This window comes from Hibiscus syriacus, unplaced genomic scaffold, assembly GCF_006381635.1.
Source record: "Hibiscus syriacus cultivar Baekdansim isolate YM2019G1 unplaced genomic scaffold, ASM638163v2 tig00116965_pilon, whole genome shotgun sequence".
NCBI classification, from domain to species: domain Eukaryota; kingdom Viridiplantae; phylum Streptophyta; class Magnoliopsida; order Malvales; family Malvaceae; genus Hibiscus; species Hibiscus syriacus.
In genome coordinates, this window is record NW_024063490.1 from 5,322,692 (window position 1) to 5,344,623 (window position 21,932).

At 31.3% G+C, this 21,932-nt stretch overlaps 1 protein-coding gene across 1 annotated transcript; it reads left to right on the forward strand.

The window, feature by feature from the left end:
• Positions 1–5,428: 5,428 nt before the first annotated feature.
• On the forward strand, positions 5,429–7,583 carry LOC120191214 (WAT1-related protein At4g08300-like). The gene is made up of 7 exons (XM_039194186.1): positions 5,429–5,758; positions 5,913–5,975; positions 6,122–6,238; positions 6,320–6,557; positions 6,644–6,802; positions 6,880–7,031; positions 7,217–7,583. The coding sequence occupies exons 1-7, from the start codon at positions 5,565–5,567 to the stop codon at positions 7,416–7,418; spliced, it is 1,125 nt and encodes a 374-aa protein (XP_039050117.1). The 5' UTR covers positions 5,429–5,564; the 3' UTR covers positions 7,419–7,583.
• The last annotated feature ends 14,349 nt before the right edge of the window (positions 7,584–21,932 follow it).

Below are 21,932 nucleotides of genomic sequence, written 5' to 3' on the forward strand. Positions count from 1 at the left end.
TTCTTTCAATCTGACGAAAGCCAGAAGAAAATATTTACAATTATTTGGAAATATTCAAAAAACTTTGTGCGAGCTTTCCGTAACATAGATTAAACGAACAAACATTGCTACAATGTTTTTATTAAGGATTGTCGCCTTTAGAAATGAAGATGATTGATGTCGCAAGCGGAGGAGCCTTAGTTAATATGATGCCAACAACTGTAAGAGAATTAATTTCTACCATGGCAACAATTTTTCAACAGTTTTCAAGTGAACCCAGCCGACGGGTTCACGAGATAAGTACATTTTCCATTGCAAATAAATTAGATAAATTAACTGAAGTGGTTAATTTATTGGTTGTAGAAAATATGGAGTAACAAAAGTCTGTGGGATATGCATGATGCGAGATCCCGACTGACTATTGCTTGATACTACAAGAAAACGTGCAAGTCAATGCCACATGGAGCTTTCCAGGACCTCCTCAAAGACCATACAATCCGTATGGAAGTACTTATAATACGGGATGTCGAGATCATCTGAACTTTAGTTACGCACAAAATTCGAAGCCGAATTATCAACCGAGACCATCTCCACAACCATAAATACAAAAGACATCATTGAAGGCGATGGTGGAGAAGTTGGTAATTTCCCAAGAAGAATTCATCGTTTCCCATAAAAAAATTCCAAGGGAGAACTGGAGTTCATCTGCAAGAGCTAGATAAACAAGTGAGCCAATTAGCCCAAAATATGGGAAGACTTGAATCACAGGGAAGACTACCTTGTCAAACGGAGTCAAATTCGTGAAATAATGTTAGTGTTATTACTTTCTGAAGTGGAACCGTTATTAATCCTGAAGTCCTAAAAGAAGAAGATGTCACACATTCCAAAGAAAAGAGAGCCACATCATAATCCAACTATCAAAGTACAATTTCTTTGCCTTCATCTTTCTCTACTTCTCATAAAACCAACCCTCATTTTTTTCTTTCTTTACGCGAAACAGCACGACACTTCCCCTCAAGACTATTGAGGTTTGACAAGAGAGCTGACGAGAATGAAGTATATAAATTTTTCAAAAAGTGCAAGTTAATATTCCTCTCATTGATATAATCCGACAAGTCTCGAGGTAGGCTCAATTTTTGAAGGAACTTTGTACCACAAAGAGAAAATTACATAGCCACGAATAGGTAAATTTGGGAGAACATATTTAGCGGGTTTGACCTGAAAACTGCCACCAAAAATGAAGAACAAGGGTATGTTCGCCATACCTTGTAAAATAGGTAATTTTTCAATTAAGCATGCAATGTGTGATTTAGGAGCTTAGATTAACGTAAAATCACTTTATGTTTATAAGATTATTACTAACGAGCCTTTGAAGGAAACACAAGTGACTATACAATTGGTGGATCGCTCAGTCATTCACCCAGTGGGAGTGCTCGAAAACGTATTGGTGAAAGTTGACGTTCTTATCTTTCCTGCTGATTTTTATACAATCGACATGGAAAATGGTGACGAATGCTTGTTCTGAAGTTCTATTAGGTCAACCCTTCCTTAGCACTGTAAACATGAAGATCGATGTGAGAAGCGGTATATTGACCATGGAATTTGATGGCGAAGTAGTAGAATTTGACGTTTACAAAGCGATGCAACCTCATCACAGTGTCACCGATCTAAATTTCATCGATGTTATTAAACATGAAATTCATGAATTCGTGGGAATTAATTTTCCCAATGAATTATGCGACGAATCAAAACAATTTTTCAAAACCAAAGATAGTTGATGGTCGGAATGTTGTTGCGATTAAACATGTGTGAGGAAGGATCGACTAATTGATAGCAAATGAACTTACAGGGAACACAACTAGCAAATTGTTGCTAAAGTGAGAATTGAGATCGTAAACTGTTTGTATGGAAACAACTATCTGAGTCGGTTTTAATGTGCTTAAGCGGTTCTTGATCTACAATAATTAATGTTGATTAGATCAATTTCCAAATCCGAGATCTAAGAGTTGCACTTGGGTATTCGGTGTACAAGTTAGTCACAAGGATCAGTCCTTGTAGATAAAGTAACCGACATGAATCCTGAAGGGTAAATCTATTTCGATGATCCAAAGAATGTGAGTCAAAGCGAATGCCTAAGGCTAATTTAATCAATTGAGTTTTCATCTTCCTTTATCTACCTTTCTTTTTTTCCCTTTAAATCTTATTTTTTCCCTTGTTTTTATTCTTTAACTACAAAACCCCGCATTTTATTTATTTTACTTAAATTCATGCTAAAGGTCAAAATCAAAAGTCAAGAATTTCATCGGCTTTCTTAGTCTTTGTGGGATCGACCCTTGCTTCTCCTATACTATATTTAATTTCCTTTATTTTATTCGAGAAGAAGAAATTTATTTTGACGTGCAAAACGACACCAATAAACTTTATATTGCCAAAGTCAAATTTAGTGAAGGCATTTGTGAAACTTGATGCATAAACGTTGAAATTTGAAGCTCAGAATTCTTCCTAAACTTCGGAATAATTGGGAGATTACTATTCAATCACTTAGAATTTTGGGAATGACACGTCAACACTATTCATCAATTTGAGGAGTAATTTGTATATTAAACCTTTCATTCTCACTGTCGATAAATTAATTAATTTTAGTAACAGAAATTTGGAGTAAACCATTTGTTGAATCTTTTCAACAAATGGCCCATAATTTCGTCATGTCTTATCTTTCAATTCCAATGAAAAAAAAAGCTGCACTCTTTACTAAAAAGAAAGGGAATTTTTAATAGATATGATACTTTAAGTAATATTAATGAATCAATTAATTAATATAGCTTATTTATAGGTTGGCTTTATATACAATAGTAAGTATACCAAAAGAAGTAATAGTAATAAGTTTTTTTTCGAAAAATAAATAATGAGTTGAATGTTTCATACACAACAAAGTCAAAATAAAATGCATAGATATCGAAATGGGATTAATAATCAAAATAATATTATTTATTAAAATAGTACTCAATTAAAATAATATTCTTTTAGCAAAGACATGTTACGTGAGAAGTATCTTTCAAAATATGCATCTTGTAAGACGTATTTTTGTCAACGTGACATATCTTTCAGACAATCTTTCTCACGTGTTGTATCTATCGAAAACATGTATTTACACAAACATTAAATTTGGGACTTGATCATAAGCAACCCTCCCCTTCTCTTGTAAAAAATAATAAAGAATGATAAGGAGCGACGGAGTTTCTAAGGGGGTGGCTCACAAAACTTTTACTATAATAACACTTTAGGTCTTTTTTTAGTTTAAAAATAAATCCAATAAAAATTTTGTTTATCTCAAATTTTAAATTTAAATACTCAATGAATTATCATTTTTTATGTAAAATAATTTAAGCTCTATCAGTGATTGATCCTAACTCGTTCTAGGGATGGAACTGAGAATTTATTATAGCAGTAGTTAAAGTATTTTTTTATTTTTTGTTAATATAATTTTTTTAATTGAGAAAAACTTGATAAATTTTTTTATTTATTTTTTATATATATATTTTTAATATTAATTAATACTTAAAAAATAATTAACGGGGGCAAAACTCACATGGGGAGAAATGCAAAGGATTTCAAGATGAGTATCCGGTTGGGACATTGGCCAACCCTACATTGCTAAGATTCCAAATATGTGTTCATGTTTTCCGCATCTTATGTCAACATCTATTTACCCTAACTGCAACATGAGAATACTGTGTGCATGCACCAACATAAAATCACCAGACGTCAAAACTTCGATCCAAATTTATTATATTATATTATATATACACAAAAAATGGTTCCATTATCATATATAAAGTTAAATGTCAATGGGAAGGAATGCATCTTCTCTTGGTAGAGTTTCGTCCATTAAATAATTTGTCTCGTCAGATGAACAATACTGCATGTAGGACTAGAGCTCATAATATATAGGATAAACTACCCTTGAGGTCATTTTTGTTTAACCAAGATTATTATTATCTGTTTAACCAAGGTTGAATATGAATCATGCTAAGAGATAATCCGACACTTATTCAGGTTTAAACTATTTTGTTTAACCAAGTTCGCTCACTCTTAAAACTTTAAAAGTTTGCCTTTAGCATAAAATTATGTGTTCGTCCCTGATTACGATTGAGACAAAGTTTTTAACCCAATTTTCTCTATTAATCATATCAATATTTAAATCTTTAATTTTATTTAAGAGATTTATCAATCCATCCTCTTTATTTCATTCTATCTTTTATATTAAACTTGGAATTTCAGCCCAAAATCCGTTATTACAACACAATAAAAGTACTTGTTCACTAATGATACTATTTATACATTATACTCAAAAAGTCTTAAATCTTCAATTATAAATTATTTATTATTATATTTTTCCATAATGGAGTGACTTGAATCAGATTTGGACAAAAGAAAAATTAGGTAGCAAGTCAATCTGACATGATATAACTATAAATTAAATAATTTAAAATAATATAAAATATTAATATAAAAAATTTATTTTATTATTTTAAAAATAAAATAGATAATATTCATTTTTTTATCTTTATTGTTGTAGTTGTTTGATGTTCATAAAAAAAGCTTAACTAGTGGCTTGGCAATTGATGAATTATTAATCACCTAATTTTGTTTTTCTTTATGTAATGGATGATTTGTTTATAGAAAAAGCTTTAATAATTGGGATTTAGGTAGTTTTAATAAACTTCATTTTTATTTGTTTTTGGGTCCATTCTATTTGATTTGCTATATATGGAGACTGATGATTTTCCATTGTTATCATTTTATTTAGGATTTATGCGCAACATGGCATTCTTTTTTTGTCTCAGACTCGCACTACCAACAAATTGTGTTTTAATATGTTTTAGTATTTTTAGATTTAAAAAATCAATAAATTCTTTTACATTTTTAATAATTTAGAATTGAAAAAAAAACTATTTTCAATTTTATTAATATTTTAGATTTTATACTTTTTTATTTTTTAATATTAAAAAAATATTTGAAGCTATAAAGTAATTATTATAAATTGTTAAAAAATAAAATTAATAACATAAAAGTATTTTTATAAAAGAAAAAATAGATGATTTTAAAATGGTGGCCAAATTTGCCATAGCACCCAACAATCAAAACACAAAAATCCAAATAACTTTTGCATGCATCACACGCACTTAACCTAAAACCTGATTGGGTGGTCAATGAATCAAATCCCCACTTCTCACCAAACTAATAACAATCAACCCAAAAGCATCATATTCATAGAGATCCACATAAACATGTTTCCTTGATCTTTATATAAATGATTCAATCATCAAAGTGAAAAAGTATTCTGGCAATAGTGCTGAGATTTTGCTCAATGGATAAGGGAATCTATGTTAAGTGAGGGTTAGTTAGTGCCTTGTTTTAATACAATTCAAAAAATTGAAAAAGGATTACAGATATTAAAATTCCTACTTTAAACTTCAATTAACCTCAAGCATTTTCTTGCCTATAAGAAGGGCCATTTCTCATTCGTGAAGTTGGCAAGCCTAAGAGGAAGGTAGAGAAGAGAAAAATAGTAGAGACAAACAATGGGAGCTTTGTGCAATGTGTTAAACAAAGTGAAACCATACCTTGCAATGGTCTCCCTGCAGTTTGGATATGCAGGGATGTACATAGTCTCCATGGTTTGTTTGAAGCATGGCATGAGCAATTTCATCCTCGCCACCTACCGACATGTCGTCGCCACCATTGTCATTGCACCCTTTGCCTTTGTTCTCGAAAGGTTCCTCTTTTTTCCTCCCCCTTCCTTTCCTTTAAGGATTTAAGTTGCAGTCTCGATCTGTTACCGCGGCAATGGAAATTGAGACTGCAAAATAACGATAGCAATGTTACCTTGCGGTACAGATTTAAACTCCCTTTTGCATTCTTCTTTGCAGGAAAATAAGGCCAAAGATGACCCTCCCTATCTTCCTCAGGATCGTAGCTCTTGGTTTCCTTGAGTAATGCTCTAAACACTTCCATGTGCACCTTTATGCAAATAAATTCATAATTGCGCGCGCGCGCACATCGCGCACACAAACACACATATACATACATAAATATATATATATTCTGAATGTTAAATATTACTGATTGGATGTTACAGGCCAGTGCTTGACCAAAACTTATATTATCTGGGAATGAAGTTGACGACAGCAACATATTCGTCAGCTTTTGTCAACATGCTTCCTGCTATTACCTTCATATTGGCAATGATTTTCAGGTGAGTAAAAACCATGTCATTCCTCACAAAGATCGAATGAATTTACCCATCTTTAATATACGATAGCGATGCCGAATTCAGGTTAGAGAAGGTGAATGTGAAGAAGATAAGAAGTGTAGCTAAGATCATTGGAACAGCAATCACAGTCGTAGGCGCAATGGTGATGACTTTATACAAAGGTCCCATTATTGACTTCATCAAGTCAGGGGGAGCCACCGACCATGGAACCACGGCCGAATCCACCGATAAACATTGGGTTACTGGCACAATTCTGCTTCTTGGAAGCATCTGCAGCTGGTCTAGCTATTTTATTTTGCAAGTGAGTCCAAATCCGATGCAAAAAACACGAAAATTGATCGAAAATAGTTAAGCTTGAGCTAACATTTGGTTATGGTTTCTGGTCAGTCTTTCACATTGAAGCAGTACCCTGCAGAGCTCTCTCTTACAGCAATGATATGTTTCATGGGGATGGTTGAAGGTGCAGGCTTGTCGCTTGTCATGGTTCGCGACCTAAGCGCGTGGAAAATCGGTTGGGACTCGAGGCTTCTTGCTGCAACATACTCAGTAAGTGCCTATGATCCTGCACGTGAAACACAAGTATCTCAACAGTCAACACTATTAACATTTATGTGATTGATCAGGGAATAGTATGCTCCGGCATCGCGTATTACGTGCAAGGAGTCATGATCAGGCAACGAGGGCCGGTTTTCGTAACATCTTTCAGCCCTCTATGTATGATCATCACTGCTGTATTAGGGGCCATTATTTTAGCAGAAAAAATCCACCTTGGAAGGTATGTTTGCAAAGTGCAATCCACTTGACACCAAAAGCATATATTCCATTAATCCTGGGATCACAATAACAAAGTTTACTAATTAAAACATTATATAAATTTTTGCTGATACTGACAGAATTATGAAACCCTATTTGTTAGTGGATTCTCCATTGTTTTTCTCATTTTTTTTCTAATAATTTCAGCATTCTTGGAGCCATTATCATAGTCACAGGCCTTTACACAGTGGTGTGGGGAAAAAGAAAAGATGTGAAATACTCAAAAACAGATGAAAAGGGCAATGCCCTGCAGGAATTGCCCATCACTGTTGATGATGGGATCAACGGAGTTGCCAAAATTGTTACTATTCCAGCTTCAAAGACCCAATTCGCCACTCAAGGAACATAAATATTGTTGCCTTCCAAGTGCTTGATTAAATTCCTAGCAGACCAGCAAACCATAAAAAAATTACTATGTAACCATCCCCTCATCTCTCTCTCTATAAGCTGCTCTGCATTTTAATTGTACTCTTGATGCTTCTAAATTTGGTCAAGTAAAAATTAAGTTTGCCTATGTTCGTTCCACAAATAGTTCATTTACATCAAATGCTATAACAAAAAAGATATACTGCAAAAACCCAGAATAGGAATCAAACAGCTAAAATTGTTCCAGGCTCATCATTTGTTTTATATTCATTGGAATATCTTTATTTTACATCTCATAGTTATATAAGCTATACCTCCATTGAAAATGGCTTGGGGAAGAATCAAATTCTTCATTGCAATTTGTTATTGCAGTAAAAGTTTAGAGAGAGAAATGCATTTAACAGTTATACTGATTCATACAAGTGTGAGGAACCTATTTGTATTCGTGTTATATTTTATATCATATTCGTCTTTTCAATTTAATAAATAAACATAAACAAATGATTCACGAATAATTTATCAAATACGATCAAGTCTGACGGACTCATGACTGAAAATATTTGCTCATATCTTGGTTGAATCAAATGGACTGATCATCTGATTTACGGATAAATCTACTTACAAAAACACACAGATTATTAGGGGCTTGTAAGATACCACTTGTAATAAATGGGCGCCGTCTGATGCAATAATGCTCTTCAATTGGACCGAGTTGTAATAAATGAGTTTCTAGTTTTCTACACAAAAAAGGTTAATTTAATTTTTGAACCCTAAATTTGATAGTTTATACCTAATTAGTATTAGAAATTTCTTTTTTGACCCGGTTGACATCTTAACAACGATTTTTTTAATTTAGTCCATAAAACTTTCAGATCTCTACTCATCATAAGTTCATAACTCACGATCAAAGAAGGATCGAGGTGATGTTGGGGTTGCAGTTGCACCTTTGAAAATATCAAATTCATGTATAGTTTAAATTTTTATTTTATGTATTTTTATTTTTATTTTTTTAAGGAAAACAAGCCTCATTAAAAGCCCCTCTTAATCAACACAAGGTGTTAAGCCTATGAGGGGAAAAGAGTATCAAACTACATAAATCAAATAAACCGTACATCGTTTGCTACCTCCGAAGAGATAATCTCGGGATAAACCGAGTCAAAAAATAATGAATACAAGGATATACAAACCCATTTAATCAAAGAATATGTATTTTTTATTGATGATCTACTTTCGTACCCCTTAAATTTCTTATATAACTTTATGAATTCACACTTAATATAAATCTTGAGCCTGTCAATGTCCACAACTAGAACAAGTAATGGGTAAAGTTAGGTGAGAAAGCAAGGGATTTATAAAGATGTGTTAGCAAATTTAAGGGCAGAAACAATAGACCTCTGCCTATTTTGTTCCTTCTTTCATTTTCTTTACCCCAAATATAAAGGGAGGATAAAAATTATTAACCAATTAATAGTTTGTTCTCTCCCAGCTACCCAAACGGGGCAAGCAGCAGGCTTTTTAGTTTATGGTGAATTTATTTTCATTATGAATTTATTTTCTTGTGTGTACTAAATCTCTCTCTCTCTCTCTCTCTCTCTATATATATATATATATAGATAGATAGAGTTAAAAAAATTACAACTTTTCAAAGATACATGGTGAAAGATATAATATTTTTATTTACTTTTTTTTCTTACTACAAGTAAATATTTTTAAACAATAAAAAGAATCGGTGAATTATAGCATAAGTCCCTTGCTTGATGTCTGAAATACTAAGTAAATATATATTTTTAGTATTTCAATTTAATTTTAAAGTTTAATTTTTTATTTGATTTTTGCAATTAAGTACTTAAATTTGGTACATATTTTTATGTTCAATTAGGCATCCAAATTTGGTTTTTTTGTTCAAATAAGTACTTAAAATTCTTAATCAAATTGAACAAATAAGTCAAGCTCAGGTAACTATTTAAAAAACATAAAAAAGGCTAAGTTTATATATCAAATTAAACGTGCAAAACTGAATCTTAAAGCTATGTTCAAGTATCTAAGTAGACCCAAAAAAAAAAACTTAAGTACCAAATTGAATCTTGATTTACGATTTTTCTTTTGTACTTTTTAAACCTGTTAAAAATACTAGCTCTATATAAGAATTCTTTTTCTTATAAATTTAGTGAGTAAAAAAAATTAATTTTATAAAAAATTAAAATAGTGAATATCTAAAAAATATCAATAATTATAAAATGTATTTCATAATATATTTTTTAATTCAATTAGAATTCTCAGTGGTTAAAGGAATTGTTGTTCTTCTTATAGCTCATGGGTTCGAGCACTAACGACTACAACAAAATGATTGAGCATTCATTGTCAAATGACTGAGAGTATTTAGAACTTATATTACTTTGTAATCACCTTAACTTAATAATAAAAAATTAGATACATAATATAAATAGTTTAATTAATTTTTATTGATATCTTCTAGCTTAATAAATATCTAATATAACATTAACGTCTATAATGTTAATTAAACTTTAAAGTTAATTAATGTTAATGGGAAATATTTATAAAATAATAATAATAAAATAGAGTTTAATTAATACCTACAGACCAACATTAATCAAACCAAATTAATATCCACAAACAGTCATTAACCTAACCAAACTACTTATAGTACTCACATTCAAATTGTTAAATTGATGTTGTTTATGAGTCACTTATCTTTTACTTTCTTTTTTAATTTAGTTTATAATTAGTTAAATTGGCTAAATATTTGATTAGTGTTTAAATTATACATTATTTTATGATTAATTACTCCTTGATTAGATAATTTTAGTTGGTAACTTGGATCTTTTCATTTATTTTCGATGCATGACATTGAATTCTAGAAATTATGCTATTAACAACAAAATCGAGCAATTTTTTTTATTTTTTTGGATTCATGGCCAGATTTGTGGGCACGACTTGGGACATGACACACTCGACATAACATCTAGTTAGAGGTTGACGTGTCGATGACATGGAAACGTGTACCATCCCAAATTATGGGTTAGTGACCAAATTATAAAGTTTCAGAATTTGATGACTAAAGTAGAAGAATGAAATAGTTCAATGATTATTGGATATATATGATGAAGGTTATTTAGTAATTATTAAAGGAAATAAAGGGCAAAAAGGTCAATTGACCAAGAAATGAATTAAAATGGGATTGATAAGGATAAATACACTTGGAAAGGGAGAGAATTCTCCAGAGTGCTCTTCTCCTTTCTTCTTCTTATTTACGTGAAAGCCAAGAGCAAAGGTAAGTTTGATTTAGCTTTTGATTTCTTGAAAGTTTTAAGTTGGATTTGAGTCTTTGAGGGTTATATAAGCTTAAGGAAAGCTTATATAAGTATAAAACACCAAAGAGAGAGAATTAGAAAGGAATTTTTATTAAGGGTTTATAAATGAACTTTTGTTATAGAAAGGTTTTTAAAGTTATAAAGTTGGATTTGACTTGTCAAGGGTCTAATTAAGAAGTTAGAAGTAATTGAATGGAATTTGGAACATGTTAGAAATTGAGTATGATTCTTGAATTTCCATATGAAAGATGGAATTTAGAGGTTAAAGATGAGATAAATGAATATTCATGAGTTTAAGTATGTATATGAAAGTTAGGAATATGAAAGGGGTTGAAATATGAAGGATTTAATCCAAAAAGAAGGAATTTTCGGGTTTAAAAAGAGGTTCTGGGCAGAGTGCATCGATGCATATTCATAGTGCACCGATGCATCAATGTTAAAACCCAGAAATTGTTTGAAGGTGTATAGATGCATTCTTTTAAAATAAATACATCGAATGTAATTCGTGCATCGATGCATAAGTAGTGCATTGATGCATCCCAGTAATAAACAAACATCGAATGCATTTTATGCATCGATGCATCAGTAGTGCATCGATGCATACCTTCATTAAAAGATGAAATTGCCTTTTCTCTTAGTCTAAAGAGTGAACCATTAGAGTATATTAGTTATAAAACTAATATAGATCTATGTATGATGATGTAGATATAGAACGTGATCCCGTTCCGGATCAATTGAAGGATTATAATCGAATCAAAGCAAAGCTAAGGTGAGTGCACATTCTCTAGTATATGAGGTTCAAGGGAAAATAAGACTTGTGATAAGTCTATTTCCAATAGTGAAAAACATGAATTCATAGAAGTATGTATTTGTTATGATTTATATGTGTGCATGAGTATATGTGTTATTGATATGAATATGGTAAGTAAAAGGGATTAATGGTGATGATAAGAATAATAATAAGGATAATGAAATGATAGGTATATGTGAATATAGGTATTGATGTGTTTTGTATGTATTGTAAGATGATATGTTTATGTGATAACATGATAAGATGACAATGAGTTACATGTCATATGAACACATGAGAAATGTTATGAGCCATATGAAAAAGAAAGTATATGTGATACATGAGGGTGAATCCTATGTGACATATGAATATGAATTCATATGAAAAGTGACATGAATTACATGAAAGAAACTACGTGATTACATGTATATGTGAATGAAACCATGAGCTTATATGAATATATGATATGGTTACATGAATATGTAAAAGGATATAAAAGATAATGCCTATGTTATGTGTCATGAGAGCTAGGGGTATAGTTGGCATGCCAAGAGTCGAGGGTCTATGTGGTCCTTCGGGACATATATGTATTCGTTGGAACATGTGTGAAGTCTGGTGAGACACATACTTGATCCTTGGCATATGTATATGATTCTTAAGGAATGATATGTGGTCCTTCGGGACATATATGTATTCTTTGGAACATGTGTGAAGTCTGGTGAGACACATACTTGATCCTTGGCATATGTATATGATTCTTAAGGAATGATATGTGGTCCTTCGGGACATATATGTATTCTTTAGAACATGTGTGAAGTCTGGTGAGACACATACTTGATCCTTGGCATATGTATATGATTCTTAAGGAATTATATGTGGTCCTTATGGACATTATTATATGGCACTACGGTGCAATTCTACGCGGCACTCCGGTGCAATTATTATATGGCACTACGGTGCAATTCTACGCGGTACTCCGGTGCAATTATATGTGGCCCTTCGGTGAAATTATATGAGCTGTGGTGACAGCATTAGTGCACAACCTCTATGTACTCGCATATCTTTAGTTCTCACATGTGTATCATGGGCTATTAAATAGATAATATTAATAAAGTGGTCTGATAATATGTTTGTTTCCTTGTGGAATTTCATGTGTGATATTGATTGTCCAAATGGTAACTTATAAGACCATATGATGAAAGGAATCAATGATAGTGATAAAATAAGAAAGAAATGAAGATGATAATATAATTGCTTGGGTGTACGTGTTTTATGATAATATATATATATGGTTTACATGACATGGTATGTATATGTGCAATTGGTTATGGTATATGTTATATGATATGGATATAAGAGATCATAGGAACATGAGATAAGAGATATGAATGATAATGACATATATGTTTGCATATATTTGTTACATGTAAAAGTATGAGTGGTATGAAATGATAGTAAGAATTGTTTAGGTATGATTATTAGTTACCGTTTACCTTATATGTTTATATGCCTCACTAAGTCTTTGACTTAGCGTGTAAGTGATTTACACGTAGGTTTCGAAAAGAGGAAAGAGAAATTTGGAGCAAGACAGGTCAGTTCTCCTTACTAAAGTTCAGATCAGAAAAGATGTGAATAATATGTATTTTAGTATATAAAGTTCTAGTTGGCATGTTTTCAAAAGAATATATTGTTTAAGCTATGAACAGATTTATAAATGTTTCGAATAGTTATATGTAAATAATAAGTGAAAGATACATGCTCTGATTGGTTTTGTAATAATGAAAATGTCTTTTATGTAAATTAGTCATTTATATGTTATAAAAGTTTTAAATTACTCACTATTTTATGCAAGTACATGTTTTAAAAAGGTCAATGTGACACCTCGGATTCGTATCCGGGTCGGATACGGGTTGGGGTGTTACATTTAATGGTATCAGAGCTACGGTTTAGCCGATTCTAGGCTTAAATCGAAGTCAGAAGTATTTTAAAAAGTGTACATGCCAACTCAAAGTGAAAAATTCTGATCTGATAGTGTAAGGAGTATGCTGTCTTGCTAATAAAAATATATTATTATGTTATAATAAAAGTATGATAATAAGAGTTTTGAAAGAAGTGAAAGGTAATAAACCTGAAGGTAATCGCATTCACCTGCCCTGGCCAGGCAGGGAGAAGAGCGAACACCTCAGGAAATGCCTGTATAAAATTTGGAAAATTATTCTTCATGATTGAAGAATGTTCTGATGTGTTTTCCAATTTATACTTCTTTAACTCATAGAATGAATGTATCAAATTAGTTGATAAAGTTGCGAGCACCCAAGTTCAAGGGTGGATTTGAGGAAGGTTCTATTGTTATAGACCTTTGGTTGAATGATATGATAGAAGGTTTTCATTTCTTCAAAGTGGAGATGTTGAATTGAGTAGTTTTGTTACTACTTTGGTAAGTTAGAGTATGGTGGACAATTGTCACCATAAGAACATTAAAAGATTAAATGATGTGATTGGAATTGTATAAGAGTTCAAGAATAAGTGCATTGATGACCAATTTATAAGACAGATGAAACTGGAATACACGAGCTTGAAACAAGGGAATTACACCTTGTATGAGTATGATTATAAGTTTATTAAGCTAAGCAGATTTGCTGCTGAGTTAATTCCGACTGAAAATGATACATGTGATTTGTTGTTAGGACTTGCGCCTTAAATTAAAAGAGTGTTACTGGTTTTGAATTTGTTATCGTTTCAAGAAATGGTTAATTGTGTTAAAGCTTTAAAGAGAAAAATCTCAGAACGAAAAGTTTGGAGAAATAAAATCTCAGATGATTAAGAGAATTAGTGCTTCATAGAATTTTAGCACCATCAAAGAAAGGTAGAGATTCTGGTTCAACTTTAAACCAGACATGAATTAGTTGTATTCTCCGTCAGAGAATCAAATCAGATGAGAGTTCGACAGACTACAACAGTAGGTTTGATCTTGAAAGATTAAACAAAGAGTTAATTGAGGATAAGTCAGGGTTAAAGATAACCCTTGTGAATTGGGTTAAATGCTCTTTCAGAAGTTATGTAAATCGAAGCAGAAAAAGTATTTTAAATGGATTAGATGAGTATTGAAATCTGGTGATATTTTTTTTTACAAGAGGAGAAAACATAAGTATAAGAATGGTAAAGAATAAGGTTTTGTGCAAGTAAAGTTGACTATCAAAGCAATGAAAATGTGATAAGGAGTGATAGTTAAGGATAAATATATGTGATATAAAAGAGCATGGGAGTATGAAGAACATGATATGGTTTAGTTATGTATAAGACAATGTGGATTATAAAAGGATAAATGGATAAAGACCAAGGAATGGATTAAGTGTTTTGCAAGAAATTAAATAATGTGAAGGATAAGAAGTATTTTAAATGTATCAAGTGAGGTAGATACTGTTTTTGTATTTAAGATGGAAAGTGTTAGCGTGAGCTAACAAGATTATGGGACGGAATGTATTGAAATTACAAGATTTCAAGATATGGTAGGTTATGATAACCAAATATGAAGTGAATCTGGATACAGTTGTATACTGTGATTATAGTAAAGTGATAGAGTGAAGGAAGTGAGGATTCAAATGTTTGAGTAAAACTAAGAATTAATAAGAAGAGTTTAAGTATGGGTACATCAATGATCAGTTTATAAATAAAGGAAGTTAGAATGTTAAGTTTGAATAATGGAAGTGACATGGTGTATGAGATTGAATGTTTATTTGATTAGTTGAGTAAACTATTGTTGAAATAGTTCCGACTGCAAAGAATGTATATGAATGGTTCGATGAAGGTTTATGTTTTAGATTGGAAGAATCGATGTTGACTAACAGAGTTATAAGATAGTAGTGTATTAAAGTTAAAGGATTAGAAGATGATTTCAGGGTAAGCTAATTATGTATGGTGTGGATTGAGATATGGTTATGTATTTTAATCATTGGAATGAAAGATAATAAAGGAAACAAGGCATAATATTGTATATGAATGAGAGTATGGGTTCAATAAGTGAATTACACTGGGTTGATTTTAACTGAAATGATGTGTAAGATTAATTTGATAAGGGCTTACGCCCTAGATTGAAAAGTTGTTATTAATTAGCTGTAGTGGCATGGATGTTAGAATTATCAGATTTGAAGGAAACATAAAGTAAGTTAATCAAATGAGATACGAATCTGGATGTGGTTGTGTATTTTGATCATATAGATATGATATAGGCAAGGAGATAAATATTTATGTGTCTTAAAGAAAATTTTGAAGGAAGAAAATACAAGCAAAATACGATAAGAATGAGGTTTTGTATAAGTGAAGTTGATTAGTAAAGTTATAAAGATATAATAAAGACTAGTAATCAGAGATAAGTTTAAGTGATAGGAAAAGAGTATGTGAACATGAAAGAAAGATATGATTGGCGTATAAGAAGATTTTGAGTTATGAAGAAAATGAAAGGATGAAGTTTAAAGAATTAGATGTGATAAAGATTATGTTGAGATATAGGTTATAAGTTTAACCAGAAGTAAGAAAGGTATGTCAGGTAATGTGAGAAATTGTTTAGTTATGCAAAGTGTATGTTTAATCAGTTATGATGAAGATTTAAGGTTATGTTTCTTGGTCAAGTGGATGTATTCAGAGAAATGAATAAAGATTTATATATATTAAGGAAGTTTTGGAGTCAGTCAAGTAAGGATGAAATAAAAGTTGGTGATTCTTGAAAGACAATTGAAGATTGACAAGGAATTTGATTGATTTATGAGTTTGAGTAATAAGAATTAATGTTATTGTCTATCTGATAAGTGACATGATAGGAGATATAAAGTAAAAAGGTAGTCGAATAATTGAAAAGATAAGAACCAAGTTATTAAAGATGATACAAAAGATTAAGTTCAGAAAGCAACATGAGAACGTTAGAAGATATGTTCTTCTCAGGATGTGCAGTGAAAATTCGAGGACGAATTTTTAAAAGGAGGGGAGATTTGTAACATCCCAAATTATGGGTTAGTGACCAAATTGTAAAGTTTCAGAATTTGATGACTAAAGTAGAAGAATGAAATAGTTCAATGATTATTGGATATATATGATGAAGGTTATTTAGTAATTATTAAAGGAAATAAAGGGCAAAAAGGTCAATTGACCAAGAAATGAATTAAAATGGGATTGGTAAGGATAAATACACGTGGAAAGGGAGAGAATTCTCCAGAGTTCTCTTCTCCTTTCTTCTTCTTCTTTACGTGGAAGCCAAGAGCAAAGGTAAGATTGATTTAGCTTTTGATTTCTTGAAAGTTTTAAGTTGGATTTGAGTCTTTGAGGGTTATATAAGCTTAATGAAAGCTTATATAAGTATAAAACACCAAAGAGAGAGAATTAGAAAGGAATTTCTATTAAGGGTTTATAAATAAACTTTTGTTATAGAAAGGTTTTTGAAGTTCTAAAGTTGGATTTGACTTGTCAAGGGTCTAATTAAGAAGTTAGAAGCAATTGAATGGAATTTGGAACATGTTAGGAATTGAGTATGATTCTTGAATTTCCATATGAAAGATGGAATTTAGAGGTTAAAGATGAGATAAATGAATATTCATAAGTTTAAGTATGTATATGAAAGTTAGGAATATGAAAGGGGTTGAAATATGAAGGATTTAATCCAAAAAGAAGGAATTTTCGGGTTCAAAAAGAGGTTCTGGGCAGAGTGCATCGATGCATATTCATAGTGCACCGATGCATCAATGTTAAAACCCAAAAATTGTTTAAAGGTGTATCGATGCATTGGTAGTGCATCGATGCACTCTTTTAAAATAAATACATCGAATGCAATTCGTGCATCGATGCATAAGTAGTGCATCGATGCATCCCAGTAATAAACAAACATCGAATGCATTTTATCACCGATGCATCAGTAGTACATCGATGCATACCTTCATTAAAAGATGAAATTGCCTTTTCTCTTAGTCTAAAGAGTGAACCATTAGAGTATATTAGTTATAATACTAATATAGATCTATGTATGATGATGTAGATATAGAACGTGATCTCGTTACGGATCAATTGAAGGATTATAATCGAATCAAAGCAAAGCTAAGGTGAGTGCACATTCTCTAGTATATGTGGTTCAAGGGAAAATAAGACTTGTGATAAGTCTATTTCCCATAATGAAAAACATGAATTCATAGAAGTATGTATTTGTTATCATTTATATGTGTGCATGAGTATATGTGTTATTGATATGAATATGGTAAGTAAAAGAGATTAATGGTGATGATAAGAATAATAATAAGGATAATGAAATGACAGGTATATGTGAATATAGGTATTGATGTGTTTTGTATGTATTGTAAGATGATATGTTTATGTGATAACATGATAAGATGACAATGAGTTACATGTCATATGAACACATGAGAAATGTTATGAGCCATATGAAAGAGAAAGTATATGTGATACATGAGGGTGAATCCTATGTGACATATGAATATGAATTCATATGAAAAGTGACATGAATTACATGAAAGAAACTACGTGATTACATGTATACGTGAATGAGCCCATGAGCTTATATGAATATATGATATGGTTACATGAATATGTAAAAGGATATAAAAGATAATGCCCATGTTATGTGTCATGAGAGCTAGGGGTATAGTTGGCATGCCAAGAGTCGAGGGTCTATGTGGTCCTTTGGGACATATATGTATTCTTTGGAACATGTGTGAAGTCTGGTGAGACACATACTTGATCCTTGGCATATGTATATGATTCTTAAGGAATGATATGTGGTCCTTCGGGACATATATGTATTCTTTGGAACATGTGTGAAGTCTGGTGAGACACATACTTGATCCTTGGCATATGTATATAATTCTTAAGGAATGATATGTGGTCCTTCGGGACATATATGTATTCTTTAGAACATGTATGAAGTCTGGTGAGACACATACTTGATCCTTGGCATATGTAATGATTCTTAAGGAATGATATGTAGTCCTTATGGACATTATTATATGGCACTACGGTGCAATTCTACAAGGCACTCCGGTGCAATTATTATATGGCACTACGGTGCAATTCTACGCGGCACTACGGTGCAATTATATGTGGCACTTCGGTGAAATTATATGAGCTGTGGTGACAGCATTAGTGCACAACCTCTATGTACTCGCATATCTTTAGTTCTCACATGTGTATCATGGGCTATTAAATAGATAATATTAATAAAGTGATATGATAATATGTTTGTTTCCTTGTGGAATTTCATGTGTGATATTGATTGTACAAATGGTAACTTATAAGACCATATGATGAAAGGAATCAATGATAGTTATAAAATAAGAAAGAAATGAAGATGATAAAAATAATTGCTTGGGTGTACGTGTTTTATGATAATATATATATATGGTTTACATGACATGGTATGTATATGTGCAATTGGTTATGGTATATGTTATATGATATGGACATAAGAGATCATAGGAACATGAGATAAGAGATATGAATGATAATGACATATATGTATGCATATACTTGTTACATGTAAAAGTATGAGTGGTATGAAATGATAGTAAGAATTGTTTAGGTATGATTATTAGTTACCGTTTACCTTATATGTTTATATGCCTTACTAAGTCTTTGACTTAGCGTGTAAGTGATTTACACGTAGGTTTCGAGAAGAGGAAAGAGCAATTTTGAGCAAGACAAGTCAGTTCTCCTTACTAAAGGTCAGATCAGAAAAGATGTGAATAATATGTATTTTAGTATATAAAGTTCTAGTTGGCATGTTTTCAAAAGAATATATTGTTTAAGCTATGAACAGTTTTATAAATGTTTCGAATAGTTATATGTAAATAATAAGTGAAAGATACATGCTCTGATTGGTTTTGGAATAATGAAAATGTCTTTTATGTAAATTAGTCATTTATATGTTATAAAAGTTTTAAATTACTCACTATATTATACAAGTACATGTTTTAAAAAGGTTAAGTGACACTTCGGATTCGTATCTGGGTCGGATACGGGTTGGGGTGTTACAAAAAGGATGTGTTAGGTGACGTGGCACCCAGTCAACAGCTTTGAGAAGGCCTAGTCAACAACTTCTAGGGTCCGTTTGTTTCACTGAAAACGTTTTCCGTAAAAGGAATTACATTTTTTGAAAAAAAAATTCTGGAAAACGTTTTACGATGTTTGGAAGATTTTGTTTAAACCCTTTTCCACTAGTTAATAAATTTTTTAAAAATTATTTATTACAAATATTAAATACAATAAATAATATTATTTCTCATAAAACTTAATATTATTATTTTTAAAATATTAAAATAATTTATTTATTATTAAAATATTATTTTTTATGATTTTATTAATAAAAACAAAAATATTGGTATATTTTATTGAAATAAAAATATTATAAATTATATTAATTATTTATTATTGTAATAGTGTTATATCATATTTTAAAAATATTAAATAGTATATTTTAAATATATTTATTATTAAAATATAATATTATATTATTAGAAATATTAATAAATATATTTTAAATATTTAATAATTAATATTTTGATTAAAATGATATTAAAATATTTTATTATTATTAAATTCATAAAATAAAATTATTTTGAGTATTTATTCTTTGAAGTGAAAAGTTCTGAAAATGATTTACACAGAAAACACAAAGGAAATTCTGTTGACCAGGAAAATGTTTTACGTTGACCAACCAGTTTTCCTCCAACCAAACACTGGAAAATGTGGAAAATATTTTTCGAAAAACGTTTTACGTGAAACAAACGAACCCCTAGTTAGCGGTTGATGTGGCGATGACATGGCAGCTGATGTGCTAGGTGACGTGGCACCCGGTCAACATCTTCTAGAAGGCTTAGTCAACAGCTTCTAGAAGGCCTAATCAACAGCTTCTAGAATATCCAACCAGTAGTGGCATGAAGAAGAAGATTTAGCCGAATTTTTTTATTTTAAATTAGGATTTATCTTATTTTTTATTTTTAGGAATTATCTTTTGTTTTGAATAATAATTTCTAGGTTTTTTGAGGACTATAAATACCCTGTTGGGGTAAGCCTCTAAGCATTGATTTTCATTCAGAATTCATTCAACTCTTGTTTCTTTCTTTCTTTAGATTTATAGAAGTTTTTCTTTCTTTTTACTTTTCAAGTTACTTTATTTTTCTTTCAAAATGCTAAGTATGGTTTCTACCATGCTTAGCTAAGTTTTCTATAACCAAAGGCTAGAGCAATGACTCGATTCTAAGTCGTGATAATCGAAAAGCGCTTCATACCCTTAAGGGTTACATTTTTAGTTTTCAAAAATCAAGGATCGGTAATCGAACATCCTTTTATAATCACGGTGATTTCATTTCAAAAAAGTGCACGTTGAAATTGAATTTCGATTTCGATTAATAGTTGGAAGGAATGATCAGCCTGTGGCACATTCGACCTCCTGTGAACACACTTAGCAGCTGTCAACTAAGGGAAACTGAAATCGAGTTAGATTCTTAATTGAGACGATAGAATCCGAGTCGGGTTTTTTCCAGAATTTAGAGGTGTGAAATTAATAAGTGATTGCCGTAATTAACTCACAAAGAGTCGAGATCTGAAAATTGATTTTAGATTGTCGATTCATTTGAGAGAAAAACAAGTTATAGGGGTTGGGCCTTATAGATTATAACCGGCGTGATCCCAAAGGTAAAATCCTATTCGATGATCGATTTAAATCGAGACGAAAACTTTAGCCTAGACTGATTTGTACCAATTGAATTTTATTTTATTTATTTACTATTTTATTTTATTTTATTTCAATCAATTTTATTACTTTTCATTAATTCTCCGAAATATCCCCTCTAATTTCTTTTACAAATCACAACTGAAGTCAAATCAAAAGTGAGGAAATCATCAAACTCCTAGTCTCTGTGGATCGACCCTTACTCTCACTATTCTACTTATTATTATTCATTTTATTATGATTAAAACTATTTATTTGGCATCATAACGATGCATTCAAAATTGGTGATGCTGTCGGGAACTACGGCAAAATTATTGATTTAATTTTCTTGTTTTTAATTTATGACCAGGAAGAATCCGGGCACATTAAAAAATTTTGATCCAAAAATCGAAGCCCGAGCGAGACGAATTCACGATCAAACACTTCGGGAGAAAAAAAAGAAACGACAAGAACAAACAAGTTTCGAAGACACAACTGACGCAACATACGAGGAATCAATAGATTCCACGTAGTTCACCAATCCAATCGACACTGATTTCACATCCTTTACAAATCCGACATACGACGTAGATCATCCAGAACCAAAGGATGATCAAACCATATGCAAACTAGCCGCAGCTCCTGCGGTACAACAACCACTTTGCATTG

Excerpts from the sequence above, each read along its gene's own strand:
- LOC120191214 (XM_039194186.1), top strand. The coding sequence starts at position 5,565 with ATGGGAGCTTTGTGCAATGTGTTAAACAAAGTGAAACCATACCTTGCA. Across the intron at positions 5,759-5,912 it reads TTTGCCTTTGTTCTCGAAAG|GAAAATAAGGCCAAAGATGA; the intron begins GTTCCTCTTTTT and ends TCTTCTTTGCAG. Across the intron at positions 6,803-6,879 it reads TTCTTGCTGCAACATACTCA|GGAATAGTATGCTCCGGCAT; the intron begins GTAAGTGCCTAT and ends GTGATTGATCAG.